Source organism: Cynoglossus semilaevis, chromosome 4 (assembly GCF_000523025.1).
Source record: "Cynoglossus semilaevis isolate Cse_v1.0 chromosome 4, Cse_v1.0, whole genome shotgun sequence".
Taxonomy (NCBI): domain Eukaryota; kingdom Metazoa; phylum Chordata; class Actinopteri; order Pleuronectiformes; family Cynoglossidae; genus Cynoglossus; species Cynoglossus semilaevis.
Window position 1 is genome coordinate 18,024,487 of NC_024310.1, and position 17,382 is coordinate 18,041,868.

General features: G+C 39.7%; 1 protein-coding gene across 2 annotated transcripts in view; it reads left to right on the forward strand.

Annotated features, from left to right (window-relative positions):
• The first annotated feature begins 2,828 nt into the window (after window positions 1-2,828).
• zgc:172282 (leucine-rich repeat and fibronectin type III domain-containing protein 1-like protein) overlaps window positions 2,829-17,382 on the forward strand; it is a 63,764-nt gene continuing 49,210 nt past the window's right edge. Inside the window, exons 1-6 of one of the 2 annotated variants that reach the window (XM_008309759.3) lie at window positions 2,829-3,282; window positions 3,793-3,944; window positions 4,747-5,000; window positions 5,104-5,347; window positions 5,429-5,586; window positions 7,134-7,517. In XM_008309759.3, coding sequence (XP_008307981.2) covers window positions 3,087-3,282; window positions 3,793-3,944; window positions 4,747-5,000; window positions 5,104-5,347; window positions 5,429-5,586; window positions 7,134-7,517 — 1,388 coding nt within the window. In that variant the 5' untranslated portion in view covers window positions 2,829-3,086. The remainder of the gene's footprint in view (window positions 3,283-3,792; window positions 3,945-4,746; window positions 5,001-5,103; window positions 5,348-5,428; window positions 5,587-7,133; window positions 7,518-17,382) is intronic. The other variant, XR_003049578.1, reaches the window with a different exon arrangement.

Genomic DNA, 17,382 nt, shown 5'->3' on the forward strand with positions numbered 1-17,382 from the left:
GGGGTGGGGAGGCATTAGCAGAGCGAGTGGGGTCAAGTCGCCGGTTAACAGAGAATCGAGTCGTTTCTCAAATGGTTTCGCTTATCAAGGTTTGCAGGCTAAACTGTCAGAAGCAACTTAATTTAGATAAAGTTGACGATACGCCCTGAGTATTTTCTCATGTGCGGTGATTTATATTTGACTTCATGGGCACTCTGCCCGCTATTTTATTATTCGCTTCTCGATCTTCCCATCGTTCTTTTTCTGCCAAACTTCCCCGTTTCCCCTTTCACTGAGCCTAATTGCTTGTGCGCTTGCTGTTTTCTATTTTCTGTGGAAATAATAAGAAAAAAAAACCCAACAAAAACAAAACACAGAAACCCTGTGGTTTTGGTCTGTGTTGTCTTTCATAAGCAGCTTTTTTATGTGCTGCAGCCACATTGTCTACATCAACCTAATGTATTTATTTTTCTCTTTTTTCCAACACGTTATTGTGACAGCTTTAAACGTTGCCATGGTGTTTGGTTTAAACATTATATAATGAAGGCAGTTGTCTTTGCAAAGAAGTCAAAGGTTTTTTTTTTTTTTTTGAGCTGACTTTGTGAAACAAAGATCTCAATTCAGGCTGAAGAGCATCCATTTAAATGGAAGGGCATCCAGTCTGTGCTTGAGACTGAGCTCCTTCTGCCAAAGGAAGAACAGTTCTGCAGTCTGCTGATGTACTGCTGGGTTTACGCTGACATTGTAAACCCAACAGTACAGAGGGTTCATGACGTCCTCACCCTATGTCACCATATCCCATAAATGTATTAAGAAAGTTCTAGTTCCTCTGAAAACTAGTTGGTGAGTGGAGCTATATGCTGATGACAGCTTTGTTTACACATGTTGGTTGTATACCATCCATTGGCTTGTACTACATTTGCTTTCTTATGTTTCTGTTTTTTATTTATTTGGGAACTTTCTGCCCTTCATTATGGCTCTTCTGATGGTTTTTATGTCCTCCATTACGATGTTAGCACAGTTTTAGCGTAGGTGAGTGACACAGGTACTTATGCACAATCGAGTTGCATCAGAACTGAACGGAACCCCGACGTAAGTCGAGGACCTCCTGTACTCAGGCTCCCTTGTTTCACGAGGGGTTGTCTGGGATCTAAACAGAGCGTTGTTATGGTCAGTGAACAAAGTTGTTTTTAGGATAAAGCAAATAGTTTGAAGCCTTGTTTGTTGAGAATTGTCCCCTCTGGAGAAATAAAACAACATGCCCAGGGTGTAACGTTTAAATGTCTCTAGTTTTTCTGCTGGAAACGACTTATTATAATTTAACTGTACAATTTTACCTTGTGCAGAATACAATGTGGAATAATGCCGAACGTAGACAGACTACGTTTCATTATTTTAATGTTTATGTTTGAAGACAAGGAGCAGATACATTTCGAAAAAAATATCAATAATTATTTTTTATTCATGTACACATTTTTTAAATAGACAGTATTATAGGATTATTTCTTTCTGCTGCAAAGCAAACGTGAAAATATAATTTATGCCTAAGACTGTCTACAGAGAGATATGATAAGAAAAACTAAAGAAAATAAATAGTAGGAAGTAGAAAGTAATTCTTCTCTTCATCTTCTGTTGGAAAGTTCAAAATATGATAAAAGATTTAAAGGACAGAAAGGAAATGTCATGTAAATACGATAGAAGATTTAAAGGACAGAAAGGAAATGTCTGATGAGAAACTGAACGATTAAAAAATAAGTGTTTGGAGTCACCAAGAGCCAATGTGAGAAATAACTACTGAGATATTGTGTTTCTAAACGTTTAAAAGATTAACTCCTGAGTGTGGACACAAAAGCGTTGGATATAGAAGGCTGTAGACAGATGGGGATAACATCGGCGGTCATAATTGAAGATAAAAAAGGAGACTTGTGATAATGTGATAAAGAACATTTTTTGCCTCCGTGTACATAACATTGTTTTAATATTTGCAAGGTTGGAAAACCCCAAGTATCCAATGACAGAAGATCTATTTTAAGTGGACTCCTGAGACTCACTCTGTGATAACTTACAAAAGGAAATTCTTCTAAAAAAATAACCAGCGTCATTTGGTAAATACCTAGTATATTTCCTAGATATTATTGGACTGATGAATTCAGAGAGTACGAGGAAGAGGAGTTTTTAATACACCTCATATGTAAAGTTGAATTAGCATCAGGGGTGTTTGTAGGAACTTAGTGACCCTCGTTGGGCACCTTGGTTTTACTCCAAAAATGTCTTAAAGTTTCTGAATATTTAACAGCTCGTACAGTAAACTTTTTTTTACTGCAGTGTTAATTCATCTCTGGATTAATAAGAAAACTTGTCTTCGTCGGCATTTTTAACTCTTTTCGCCTAACAGTCTCCTGAGTCAACGATCAAACACACGAATTTGAAGACTCTCTTTTGAATGTTTCGCAAAATGATTCAAATAAAAATCAACATTTTAATCATTCTTTACACTGTATACGTAGCATAGCATGTAGCATATTTCAATAGCAAAACACAATATTGCCTAAATGGTATGTTTTAGTGCGAATGTGTATTACACAGGTTTCACTGATTAACATTAACAAAGAAAATACGAACAACAAACAGAGCTACACATTCATTAATCACTACAGACAATGGTTGTACAGACACAGTACAAATAAGGGCAGGCACAAACAGTGCAGTTTAAAGAAAGACTGCATACAACAAACCTTAATGGCAACTTTATCTGTGTTTTTGTAAGAATTTCTCATTAAAGCGCAACTTTATCCGTGTTTTTGTAAGAATTTCTCATTAAAGTCTTGTGCGCGACCACTGCAAAATTGAATTCAGCTGCTGCGATGTCCGTCTCAGTTTCCACACTGTGTCAAGACCTTATTACAAATTGTTGAAAAGAAAGGACTTGTAGTCATCTGGGTCTGAATAAAAGAGACATTAACCCCAGAGATTGAGTAACGGGTTCATCCTGACCTCCGACCTCTCCACGGTTGCCTCTCCTTGACTGACACCGTCTTTGTGTTCACTTAAATTCGCCGCTGACTTGTGTCCGCTCTGTCTCCCAGCTCACCGGTTTCCATTGGAGGATGATGGAACGGCTGTGGCTGTCTCTGCTGTTGCTGGCAGCGGCGTGTAAGGGACAACCGTGTCCGAAACGCTGCATGTGCCAGAGCCTCTCTCCGTCACTCGCCATCCTCTGCTCCAAGACGGGGCTTCTGTTTGTCCCTGCAGCCATTGACAGGCGCACGGTGGAGCTACGGCTTCAGGAGAACTTCATCACAGGTATGTAGCAGTCAGTGTGTAGATCAGGCGTGGACGGAACTTTTTGATTCGTGGGCCACAAATTGAACAGGGGGGCTGGGTCAGGAGCAGATAGATGGAGCGTTCGTCTGAACTAAGATCAATGACATGTAAAAGTCATGCATAAAGGCTAAACTTATTTTATCATCTTCTATGCCATCTATTGGGAAAATGTGAGTATTGCAGGAAAAAGGCAGAAGTATAATAATTGCTGGATTAAAAAGCTGAACGGGCTGCATCTGGCCCCCGGAAAATGTTCGGCCGTGTCCCAGGGCGTAGCTTTATTAACTCATATTACCCACGTCAAAGTCAATTTTAGGTCCAGACACACTCCTCTGCTAATGTAACAACAACAACAACACAACCTCTGCTGTTGACAGTACCACACCGTTTGGACCGTCTGCAGGTGTAAACAAGTCAAAACTATGCAAACACACACTGTCCCTGGTGACGTTTCTCTCTCTCTCAATTCTTCTTTTGTGTTTTTGCCAGCCGTGAGGAGAAAGGACTTTGCCAACATGACCAGCCTTCTTCATTTAACGTTGTCCAGAAACACCATCAGTCAGATACTGCCTTCAGCTTTCAGTGACCTGAGACGACTCAGAGCTCTGCACCTGGACTCCAATCGATTGACTGTGATAAAGGTGAGATCAGTGGTTGAAATTATCGGAATGAAGACAAATGAAAAAAAACAAACACAAATTAAGGGGGAAAAAACAGAGCCATTAATTCCCATTCTAGTCAAAATGTGTTTCTTTTAGATGGCTCCTCTTTGTCACAACCTTTGTCTTTGCTTTGCTAGACTAGCACATTAAATCAACTGGGGCTTCACCTGTTGATAAGCTTCAATAATTTATTTTAAATTTTGGTTTGATTTTTTTTTCCTCATGCCTTTTGGATGGTTGAAAAACCTCACTAAATAAAACAACACAGCTCAACAAAAATCTATGCAAAAACAAGATATCAAATCTTATAAAAAATACAAACAAAAAACATACCGTGACTTTTAAGAAAATTGAAAAAAAAAAGAAAATGTCCATAAATATCTAAGAATTCTTTTTTTAACTAAAAAAACAAACAAAAAACATACCATGACTTTTAAGAAAATTTAAAAAAAAAATGTCCATAAATATCTAAGAATTCTAGTCAGTGAGTATATACGCAACCGAATGGATTTTCAGTGCTAAAAATACTGACAAGAATTTTATTGTGATGTCAAAAAAAAAAAAGAAACTGTAATACTCTATGAAAACCTCCTTTAGAAATGTTAGGGTTAACATTGCATATAAGGTACTGAGAATTAGTCATTGAACTGAATGGTTTCAGTCAAAAGGGCAATGACCTTATATGGAAAACATCCTTAAATGTAAACTGACATAAATCTAGTTAAAATCCCTTTAAGAAAGATGTCTTAAAAAAAAGATCTCGTTTTGACGTTTTAACCAGGATGACCATTTCAAAGGCCTGACCAACCTTCGCCACCTGATACTGGCTAACAACCAGCTCCACAACATTTCTCCTAATGCCTTCGATGACTTTCTGTCAACGCTGGAGGACCTGGACCTCAGTTACAACAACCTCGCTCAGGTTCCCTGGGACACGATTGGCCGCCTCACTAACGTCAACACCTTAAATATGGACCATAACCTCATAGAAAACGTTCCCCAAGGAGTGTTCACCAACCTCCACAAATTGGCAAGGTAACAGCAGAGGAAACCTGGGATGATTTTCAACCCTGTGATGCACAACATGGGTCAAAATGACCCAATTTTTTACTGTCCCTTTATCTTCTCCCATTTTCAGGTTAGATATGACATCCAACAAACTGAAGAAAATCCCCCCTGATCCGTTATTTCTGAGAATTCCAGTTTACGCCAAGTCTAAAGGCTCTCCTCTGTCATCGCTGGTGCTGAGCTTCGGTGGGAACCCTCTCCACTGTAACTGTGAGCTTCTGTGGTTGAGGAGGCTCACAAGAGAAGATGACCTGGAGACCTGCGCCTCGCCCCCTGACCTCAGTGCCAAATACTTCTGGACGATACCTGAAGAGGTGATGTTGATTTTTTACACCAGTGTCACTGCCAGATTTCAATGAGTGAATGGTTCTGATGATTCTCTCCATTCCTTTTAGGAGTTTATCTGTGACCCACCAGTTCTGACCCGGAAGTCGCCTCACACTGTGGCAATGGAAGGTCAACCAGCCAGCCTGAAATGTAAAGCTAACGGAGATCCAGAGCCTGAAGTTCACTGGATCAGCCCCGAGGGGCGCCTTATATCCAACGGCACCAGGTAATGCAGTGGTCACCTGTTTGCATTAGTTACAATGACATTACAGCATATTTACAGGAATATAACTCTAATATAACCACAACTCTACCAAAACTAATGCAGCTTCTAAAAAGTGTAGTCTTGATTGATTTTCAGGAGTCCAAAAGTTCTAAGAAAGATTTAAGAAAAGTGTTTTTCTCTGTACTACTTCACACATTGATAGCTCTTAATACTTCTGCAACTTTAGTTTCTGTCAGAGAATTCCTTGAAATGTTTCTCACACCAGGTCACATCCTGCTTCTCCGCCCTGTCTGAGGCCTGAAATCAGGTTCCTTTCAGGTTTCGATGATTCCTCTGATGTAAAAAAATTTTTTTTGTGATTTAAAAAAAAAGAAAATAAAGTAAAAAACAAATGCAGCCCAGACCTTGACAGGTAAAAGATGTTTTAACATGATTTTTTGTGTTTAAGAAAAAAAAGTAAAAAACAAATGCAGCCCAGATCTTGACAGGTAAAAGATGTTTTAACATGCACTAAAAAAAACCCTGTAACATCTGTCTAATGTTTTAATTATCTAGTCTCGTCTGTAATTGGGAAGAGTCTCCCAAAATTATATCTACCCCTAGTACCTCTAAAGCCGGGGATGGTTCAGGGGCCACATACAGCCCGATCAGATGTCAAGTGGCCTGGACCAGTACAATCACACCATAATAAATTACAAATGACAATAAGTCCATGTTTTTCCCCTAATCACACCATAATAAATTACAAATTACAATAAGTCCATGTTTTTCCCCTTAATTTTTATGCAAAGAAGTTCAAGTATATTAGATATGTATTATTATTATTTATTCATAATGAAATAATATTTTAGAAAAAACATACCGTGAACATGAAGTGTTTGGGTATTATTTTATTTTCAAAAATTCATCAAGCCGGCCGCATCGAACACCCTAGTGGGCCGGTTCAAGTATGATAACAATATGAATGTTATTGACTTAAAAAAATCGGATCCTTCAAATACATACGCTAAATGTAGAGTTTAGCTGGCAAAAAAATAGATTGCACCTTAGGCAACAACTACAAAAACCTAGATCATCAGATGCCACCTTTTAAACGCCGTCTTTTTAAACATCCATCCCTTCTGCTGGCATATTCGAGGTGATATTCAAATGTAACGGTACATTTTTGGAGAAATAGCTCTTTGTTTAATTCTGACATTCCTGGGTGATGGTTGTCAGCCAGTATAACAAAACCGCAGGCTGGAAACAATTTCTTTGACTTGGCATAAAAGACTGGATGGATGCTGGTAATAGAAATTGAAATTAGCAACAGCTTCTACAGGCATCAGGTTGAAGGTTGAGTTCCCTGGGACTCAACGATCAGAGGTTGTCAGATGAGAAACCAAAGAAATAAAGCTTATGTTAGCAGATGGAAATTACTTTTGATTTAAGTTTGATTTAAAAAGAAAGGTTAGTCCTCGCACAAGGCCTTGGCAACCGGACAGCCTCTCTTTTTTCTTTCCACCTTTTAATAATGTTTTTTTTTCCTCCATATCCATTCGTTTTAGGACTTTAGTTTTCCCTAATGGGAGCCTGGAGATCAATGTGACATCACTTAAGGATTCAGGAAACTTCACTTGCATCGCCTCCAACGCAGCTGGCGAATCCACAGGGAGGGTGGAGCTGGTTGTCACGGCAATGCCCCATCTCGCAAATAGCACGAGTCGCAGCAGAGATCCATCCTCGGAACCTGCTCCGTCTGATATTCTAACGTCCTCTAAAGCCGCGCTGCCCAACAACGAGACAAGAGGGGCCGGGGAGCGAAAAGTCTCGTTGGTGGAACTGACGGGAGACTCTGCCCTCATTAGATGGAGCAGTCAGACACCAATAACAGGAGTCAGGATGTTCCAGATCCAGTACAACAGCTCTGGGGATGACGCACTGGTTTACAGGTCTGTCTATTTACACCCCTAATTCATCTTCGTCTTCTTCGTCTGTCTGTGTCTCTCTAAAGGTAAATGAAGTCTTTGATTGGTACTTCAAGAAGTATCACCAATCAGCCTTCAAAGGACAGGGTGTGTTTGTGAGTGTGATCGCAGCTGATGTCAGTCTTTGCTATGAGAACTGAAGTGTCTGATAAAAGATGTAGGCAGGGAACTCGTCTAATTTGGGGTAAATTGACTGAAATAAATACAGACGTCAGGGCAGTTGTTTGGTTTAACTCAGTGTTTTTTACCCTAGGGGTCGCGACCCCATGTGGGGGCACATGGAATTGAATTGGGGTCACCAAAAATGTCTAGTAATTGTTTAAAAAAAAAAAAAAATTTTAAGTAATTATTGTTCTCTGCTACTAAAATGTCTCTGGGGTCACGAGCCAAAAACGGTTGGGAAGCCACTGGTTTCACTTGACTGGAAGAGTCCTGGCCTGATGTGAGGAGATTTCCAGTTATTGAATGTTCATGTCTGTCTCTGGTTCATATCAGTGACGCTGATGTTGACTCAGTGTTTTTGTGTGTTTGGATTACCATGAATTTCTACTGATGTTGACTCAGTGTTTTAGTGTTGGTTGTGTGTTTGGATTACCATGAATTTCTGGGGTTTGTACATTGGCTAAAAGCACATTTTTGATGAAATCAGAAATGAGTTGACCTCCATGCAGTATTATTTGACCTCTCTGGAATTCTGCCTTGGACTGTGAATGATGGTTGATTTCAATACTCATAGAATAATGCATGTTTTTCTCAGTCGAGAGCGCCCCTAATTTGAAACTGCTATATTGGATTAACCAGCTAGACTATTCTGTCTAGTAAATTAAGTACTGTTAGGTGAAGGTGATGTGAAGAGGTACCCATAAGCAGTTCATTTTTTAATTGAATAGTTAAATTCTAAGACAGATGACATCATTTTTACAGTTGCCTGAGTTTATCACGAGAACACCTGAAAGCCTCTCAGGCGTCTCCAATAGCACTGACAGGTGTTATCATCATGTCTTTGCTAGGTGTTCAGCTGTGTTATGTTGAATTTGATTAGAGTCTTCAAAACCCAAATAGAACGTTTGGAAAATCCGAGCAAACGTCTATTTATAACTAAACTCAAAATAGCTTTGCTTAAATTATCATTTTTCTCCCCTTTGTCATAAAACATTTTTAATCATCTCTGTATGAAATGTCCATTAATTTCAGCAGACTTTTGCTCAGCAGCTAACGATGTTCACGGAATTCCTATTATTCAGTATAAAATTGATTTAATAATATTTTGTATTAAATTGTACCTTGTGATTTTTGATGAGTAAAAAAAAGAAAACAATTCTCTCATCAAAACGGCCTGTCAACACCAATGCTTCAATTGCTAAGAAGGTAATGAATGTAATGTCGCATAAAAACTATCTTCTTAAGCCTGATATAGATCTCGTTGATATGATAGCATTTTTTTTTTTTTTTTGTTTCTCCTCCTATAATGAAAGCATGGGTTTTGACAAATGATGTATGCCCTGGCTGATGAAACGTCTGTCCCCTAGGGGGGGCATGGTGAAAAATAATTGAGAAAGTTTTAACCCATCACCTTAGTGAGCAGTCAGCACTTATTTTTCTTATCCACCAGGCCACCATTGCTTCGCTATATTGAGATCAGTTGATATCGGAATCGGAAATTAAGTGTTTTGACAATATCAGCATATCGTAAATGGACAAGAAGTTAATATCGGACATCATAGATAGTTGATGGATAGTTGCATTGACGTTAGATAGAACTTGCTTTACCCGCAAGAAGTTAATATCGGACATCTTTAATAGATAGTTGATGGATAGTTGTGTTGACGTTAGATAGAACTTGCTTTACCCAAGATTTTCTGTCACTCGAAGAAGAATATGTATTTGACGCATATCAGACTACTGACAATTTTTTGCTAATTCAGCTTCTTCTTACAGCTGTTCCATTCAGGAGTCACCGCAGCAGATTATTTCCTTTTGTTTCACCCTTGCCTCACTTTGTGTTACACTATCTATCCCATGTTCTCTTTTTACTACATCCATTTGCTACATAAATCCTCTCCAGGCCCTGCCTTCTTTCCTCTTCCCTGGCAGCTCCCATTTCAACATCCCTTGGCCGATGTCTTTATTATCTCTCCTCCACAGATGTCCAAACCATCGGAGCTTCTCTTTTCAAACTCCATCCCTAAACTGCTCCCCATTAACTGTACCTCTGATCTGCTCATTTCTAATACAGTCCATTCCGGTCCCAACATCTTCATCTTCTCCACCTCCAGGTCTGTAAGACACTGTCTCTAAACCAGATATCATAGCATGTCTCACTACTGGCCTGAAAGGAATTTTCGCTATGTATATGTTAGCATTACTGAGATGGTATGAAGGTAGAACTGCACATTGGACATGTGGCTTCAAATTATAACTGAGCGTTTGCCTTTGGAAAGAATCTAATATGCTTGTATGCTTTCAGGGAGACCCTAAAAAAAAAAAAGATACATTACTTTGTCTACATATCACCCAGTCCTAGTCCTTGGGTAAAATTTATTTTATTCATGATTTATTTGTATTTTAATTTTGAACTGAAAGCCTTGGTCACATATTGTTCGTTTAAAAATATGTTCCTAACATGAGGAATAGAAAAAAAAAAAAGATTAAAAACGTGATTTCAATATTTATCAAAATAAGAAAGTAACTTTCATTTTAACCATATTTGTGCAATGTATAACAGGAAATATTGAAATGTTAATGAAAAAAAAAAAACCCTGTGTGGACTGTGAAAACAGATGTGATGTACTGATTTCATCAGCTCAGCTCGTAGAGATAGCAGCGATTTCTTTACGCTGACAATATTTCCTGACAACCGCACCAACGCCTAGCACCTCCGCCACAGCATTAAGTCACTCAAGGTTAGATTAGAATATTAATTCAGAATAGTGTGCACTGGAATCATTCAGATTCTGTCTCCAAGGTTTTCATTATGAAAGAAGAGAGATGGTTTCCAATTATAAGTTTTGTACACACTCACCCTTCACCTGGGTGTTTGGGGTAATTGGAAAAAAAAAGTAAATACAAATTCTACTTTTCATCATAGAGGCTTTTACAGAAAGATAAATAAAGTAGTGGAATACTCTGGGTACAGCGGGTTAATGATTGGCTCACCAGGGAAACATTATGTTTAATAACATTTGTTGATCATCACATTTCTCCATCACATTTGATGTGTTAGTTTTATTTGAAAATTAATAATGAGTAAAATCTTTGGAGGTTCTAATGTGTGAAAATTCAAAAAAAAATTCCAGAAAATATGCATGAAGTCATGTCTCCTCATCTCCTCTATTTACATTTTCACATTCCTAAAACTTGAGTTCCTATCAGAGGATTTCTTCTTCGTTGAATTCTTGGGGATGTCTTTCACTTCAGGGCGAAGGCTGTTCTGATTTGCCGCAGTTTTATCAGGAAAAGAATATATATTTATATATTTTGCCCTAGACAAGGGTATGGGAAGACTTTGCTGACAAAGTTTTCCTGAGTCAGACAGGTTGACATGTACAATTTCTTGCTCACTTCCTTATGCAAATTGTCTTTGAATAAGAAAACTTGTCAGAGTTTGTTCAGCCATGTCTTCTGCTGAGCTGTATCCCCAGGTTGACGTGTACAATTTCTTGCTCACTTCCTTATGTCTAACTGTGATTCCTTTGTCCTTAAAGTGCAAATAGTTGCAAAATCCCAACAATGGGAGCTGATTGTTGTTGCTTGTGTTTTACATTTGTAGTTCACTCTAGTTTCTTCTTTTCTTTAGCGATGAAGTTGAGTCAGTCCTTGATGCACAGACGAGTAAAAACAGAACATTTATTTGCCCTCAGACCTGGACGTCCAAGTCTTTCATATTTTTAATGATTTCCCCTTCATGTTTTCTGAAGAAAAAAAAAACAGCAGGCGGCAGAAATCTCTTTTGTTAAGGTCCTGGCAAACTGGACCTTTTCTTAAAGCTAAGGGTCGCAACTTAAATAAAAGTGTGGCAGTTATAGTTTAAAGTCACAGAAAATCGACTTCCTCACCTTCTACCTGCTCTATTTTAAAGTTCAACATGCGGTAAAAAAGTGTTGGAACAATAGCATAATATATACTTTCATCACTCATCTGTTTGTTCACAGGGAAAAGCACGAGTTTCAGATTTGGTTAAACTGTGTGATTTAAAGGTTTGTGTCGTAAAGTTCTACTGGTGATGTGTTGGCCCGGTGCTCACACTTAACCTCTCAGTGAGCTTGTAAAAATAAGTCCCACAGTGCTCCACCACACTGGGCTCTGAGCCTGTTCATCTGTTTGTCAGTGCGCCGCGGTTTTGGTCTTTAGGACTGGGCTTTACACAGACAGTCCTCCAAATACCCTGTTAGTGCGCTGGGGTGCTCTGGAGTGGATGGAGGGGATCAAAGGTGCTACACGGACTTACAAAAATAGGGCAGGAGTGGCACCGGTGGGCGAAGCTATGTTTAAAAAGAGACAAAGTCAATGGGTAAATAGGGCTCTTACTCAGCGGCGGGCGCTCAAGCATCAAGTTAGCAGCTTCCTGAGTCCCAGTTGTTAGCGTTAGCTCTGATTTTCATAGAACTTGAGGCTGTTTCTGTGTGGAGTTGGTATATTTTGTTCATGTGTGTGTGTGTGTATGAGTGTTTGTGTAGATTTTGTCCTGGTTTTTCAATTTCCTCAAGCAGCCCAGAAAAATGCAAATGCAAGGTGAGGTTGCTGAAGGAGCTCGATGCAGTGAACGCACATCACTGTCATTAGGACTGGCCTTATTCAGCCATTAAGTTAAAAATGTGTTTTTGACTTTGAATTTATCGACGAAATAAGATGCTTATGAAATTGGAAAAAAAAAAAAAAATCCTGGGGTTTTATTCACAAGATGAATAACAAAATACCATTTTGGATACTACAAAAATACAAGTGGGATGTCGTTTGCCTCCCTCAAAGCGAAGCCCTGTGAATACCAGTGGTGGAGCATTGCTGCTGGTACTCAGCCAACCATCGGTTCTAAGCGGAGAGGTACCATGTCTCATGCTAGGATACTTCGTTGTTCTGTTGGATGGTTCAACATGGACTAGAGTTGTGTTTGCGGATATCAGACATAATCCACCTTAAGATGCCGTAATGAGAGAAGTTTCTTTACCTGACTGAAAGACTGTGGCCAAATGTACTGCATAGGGCAGCAGTACTGCATGTCAGTACTGCATGTCAGTTCCCCCATTTGCTTCACTTTTCATAAACTAATGAGGCTTTCTAGCAGCTCCTAGAAACTCATATCTCACCTGCTCTTCATTTTAGGAGACTCACATGTTTTGTTTTGTTTTTTTTTTCCCCCATTTGCTGCGTTGATACCACAGGAAGTTGCGCATGATCTGTTTTGCAATTACATCCTCAATTACTCAGTGTCTTTCCCTTTCGCTCCCTCGACTACCGATTGATTTTATTGACGGGTGACAGTATTTTATGTTGATGTCGTTTATAGCTATCAATATCAGAACCAGCCACTTGGGGCTCAGTCTCTGTTCTCCCAGTGTCAGTCTGGATGACGTGGCGAGGGTTGCAGGAGGAAAAATAACTAGGATACAGACTCAGCTATGACCTGGGATAAGGAGGGGACCAATGAGTATTGACCAACGGGAAGAATCTTGGTCGAAGACCAGCCCCAGATTGGGTTCCACAATGGGACAATCTGAATGGTTATTTTAAGGTCAAAATCATTGAAATAAGTCCATTCAAGACATAGACTTATTTCCAGTGTTAATATCAAGGACTAATATCAGGGTTAATATGAGGTACTGATGAAGAAGGCAATGGTTTCTGACCTGCATTCTTTATTGCCAAATCCAGGTTAAGTAGGTGCCTAAAGTGACATAAACACTTTATAATTACATAGATATTAATAGATAGATAGATTTGACAATCATCTATCTATGTTGTGTTTTTGTATTGCACGACTAGTACATTTCAAAGTACTACACAGCTCTCTGTACTTTTTATAGGCATTGGTCATAATATACGCATAACACCTATAATTACTGACAGTAATTTTATGTATTATTATGTAGTAGACTGATATATTGGCAATATACTGGACTTGGCTGTAATTGGTCAGAATTATGAATATTCAAACATCCCACAAATAACCTACTTTACATGCGGTGTCTTTCTCTGTGTGATTGTGTGGCTCTGTGGTAAAAGTGACTTAGGGGTTAATGGCCTTGGAGCAGGTGGTGGAAGCATCTGGAAGAAGGCTTGGTGGGCCAAGGTGAGCCACCATGTCGGTGACCGTGCAGAAGGTGATTGAGGGCCGAGGCATTGGGGGAGGGCAGCAGAACGAGGAAGAGGGTTGGGATGGCCGTGGAAAACTGCCTTCACAATCAGCACCGAGACGAAAGAAAGCTGGATTTCTAACATTTCCTATGGAAATCTTCAACTGACAAAACTGCCTTCTCAACCAGCACCGAGACTAAAGAAAGCTGGATTTCTAACATTTCCTGCAGTGAATTTTCAGTGCTTGTGAAAAATAAGTCTTATCATCTGTGACATAGTGATGGGAAAACCGACTCTTTTACTGATTTGGATCTTTGACTCTCGAACAGTAAAATGAACGAGTCGTGAACGAATCATTTCATTCGTTTTACAGCAGGTGGCGCTTTAGCCCTATTGTGGGCGTCGTAAAGAAGGCTGCGCCTCTCCGACACTAAATACTGAAGGCAAGATGGTCTGCTTCCGCTGACAAAGTCTACAAAGTACACAAAATACCATAAGCAATTAAAACCATGTGAAAACACAAAGAAAACCACACCACGACGTGAAGATGAATGAGAGCGGAGGAGACCCGAGCTCTCTGTCACGTGACAAATGAAAACTAATCTGCGAGAACGAAGCGAAAGATTAGTTCACAGAGAGAGTGATTTGTGAGTTCAAAATGAACGAATCTTTCATACGACTCATTTTGAACGAATCGCTCGCGAACGACACATCACTAATATGACATAAACTAATGAGAGGTGCTCTTGATTCTGAGTTTTGCTGCTCATTAATGCAGTCCAGTCCAGTCAGTTACTGTGCGGCTACTATTAGTCTGAGGTAGTATTTCTAAAAATTTCAATAATTGTGATTAATTCATTACAAAGCCCATAATTACATTATTTTTTATCAATTGATTAAATACTAATATATACCTAATTTAATATATATATGTTTTTATAGGTGCTGCACATCTGTCTCTTCATATCCAAGTGCAGCCACGTTCACACATCCCTGGGTTTCATCACCACCAGTGCCACTGAGCAGGCAGTAAACTGCCGGTCATGGTCATTTAATTAAATGATTCACGCTGTACATACTAATGAGCTTTAAGAGCCTAATGACAAATTGGTTTCAGCACACACACACACACACACACACACACACTGCTTGTTTACCAGCTCAACTTGTGGGCTAAATGAACTTGAAATAACAAGTCACATCAGAGAGGTCGAGTTCGAAGACAGCGACGTTGTCGTGGGTTTAATAAACGCCGCTATTTATGCTCCGTCAATTTGACGTTTACAGTTTTGATCCCTTACGTCCGTAGTACCACTCTCGTGAGTCAGTTCCCTTATCCCCTGTTTAGGACTTACTTCACCCCCACTCTCGTGAGTCAGTTCCCCTATCCCCTGTTTAGGACTTACTTCACCCTCCTCTCCCCCTTGTGTAACACTAACCTTTTTAACACTCCTCTGCCCTTTTCCTCCGTGCCTCCACCTCACCACCTGCTATGTTTCCTCTCCTCTCTTTGCTGAGTTCAGCACATTGCCCCAGGGCTGTCCAACACACAATCCCCTTGTTTGGCTTCTTGTTGCCAGTTTCATCATGGCTCCAAATCGATGTTTAATTTTCCTGTGAAACTCCCCTCCATCCACGCCAGCCCATCCCACATCAACCACCGCCCCTCATCCTGCTCTTCCTCCACTTCTTCTATTTATCCACTCTCTCGCCTTTTTCCTTTTCCAGTCTACCAACCAGCTGATGGATTTTCTCGGAAGAGTAATTAAAATAGGCACATAACACACACTGACGGATAGGTGGGGTGGGAGGGAAGATGGGGCGAGGGTACTAAATGAGAGAATGAGACATGGAGGAGCAGAGAAAGTAAAGGAATACATGAAAAATACCCAGCAACTCTGAGGGGAATATAGGAGTTCAAGGGCTAGGAAGACTTTGGGTTTGGAAGGTTGGGTGAGGAAAGGAGACGAGAGATGGAAATACATTCAATTTTAATACGGGTAAATAAGTTAAAGGACTACGCTTTTTCTCCAAAGTCATTTTTCAACCTTGGTTCATTTATGTCTAAGCTTCCATGAAGAAGAAAATAATGACGTTAGGCATTATTTAAACCAAAATATTTGGGAGTGTGTTAAGAGATGTGCAAAAGGAAAATGAAAAATATACGCGTCTACTTTTAAAAGCCTGTGAAAGTCTTTCAGAAGAGAAAATGAGAACAGCTCACTAACATATCCTACCAACGTAACATTTAGTTATTATGTGTTTAAATGGAGGTTTTTACATTAAAAAAAAAGGCAAGTAAATGTTCATAGGTGGTGTAGTTTGGTAGTATGATTATACATTTTTCTTCATAGCGTTGGTAGATCTTAGTCAATAGGCTGCATTTGATGGTGAGTGGTTTTCAAAAGCTTTTTAAAAGCCGGGTTTGGAGAAAACACATGCTAGGCATTGAAATGCTATTGTAAGTCCTTGAGTGAATCAGAAATGGTTTCCTCTAAATAATAGCTGTTAATGTTGCATTGATATTTTATCTGTAGTGGTGCTTCGGCCCAGAGGCAATGTCTCTGTCATTGGTGTGGAACCCCAGGGTTCACCTCCTGGGCAAGATCGAATCCCTTTTAGGGCGGTTGGTACCTTCCAGTGGACTCACCACCTGCAGGAAGGTTCAGGGGGGTTGGTACGGTGCAGTGTGATTTGGGTGGCGGAAATAGAGACTGCTGCCCCCGCGACTCGGTAACGGATAAGCGGATGAAAATGGATGGACGCATTTTTATCTGTACAAACCACTGTATGAGTTGCTGCCATCTGGATATTGTTAAATGACTAAACATCATTAACAATATCCAGATATACCTAGACAGTACAGAGGGTAATTGAAGAAGTAGGTACACAAGCTAGTATGTGCTGTAGACAACAGTCAGTTGGAGTGGAGAGAAAAAGTCTGGAAGGATCAGAACAGAGATCAATACAGACGTAGACAGATCGTTCCGATGGATAAATCACTGGCCAAGTCCAGTCATCCTGTTCAGCACTGAGTCCAGGAGCAGATCACTAATGTGTTCATGCTTTCTGCCTCTGCGCTGTTTGTTTCTGCTTCGTTACCCACTCGTGCATCCAGGATGCACACGAATAAAAACGCCACTGGTTCCTTTTATGTCTTTTCCCTTTGTAGATACTTGCGTTTGTGTTTTCACCACTTTTATCCTGATTAAAGAGGCGTTATCAAACGTGTAGGTTAAAGAATAAGGTGCACAGTTTTATTAAAGGAGTCTGTAGCACAAAGGTTTCTAAAGTTCTGTGGTTCACTCTCTGAGAAGTAAAAATAATCAATAATAATAATCAATCAAAAATCAATTTTGATCAGTTGTGTATAAATCACAAAATTCACTGAGACACAGGGAAAAGGAACACACAACAAAACAGCAAGGCATTAAAACTACACGGCATGACCATCAACACAGGTCAGAACACACAAAGGCAGACTGAAGGGGAGAGAGGTGTATATATACCCTGAGAGCACCAGGTGACACCAGTGAGA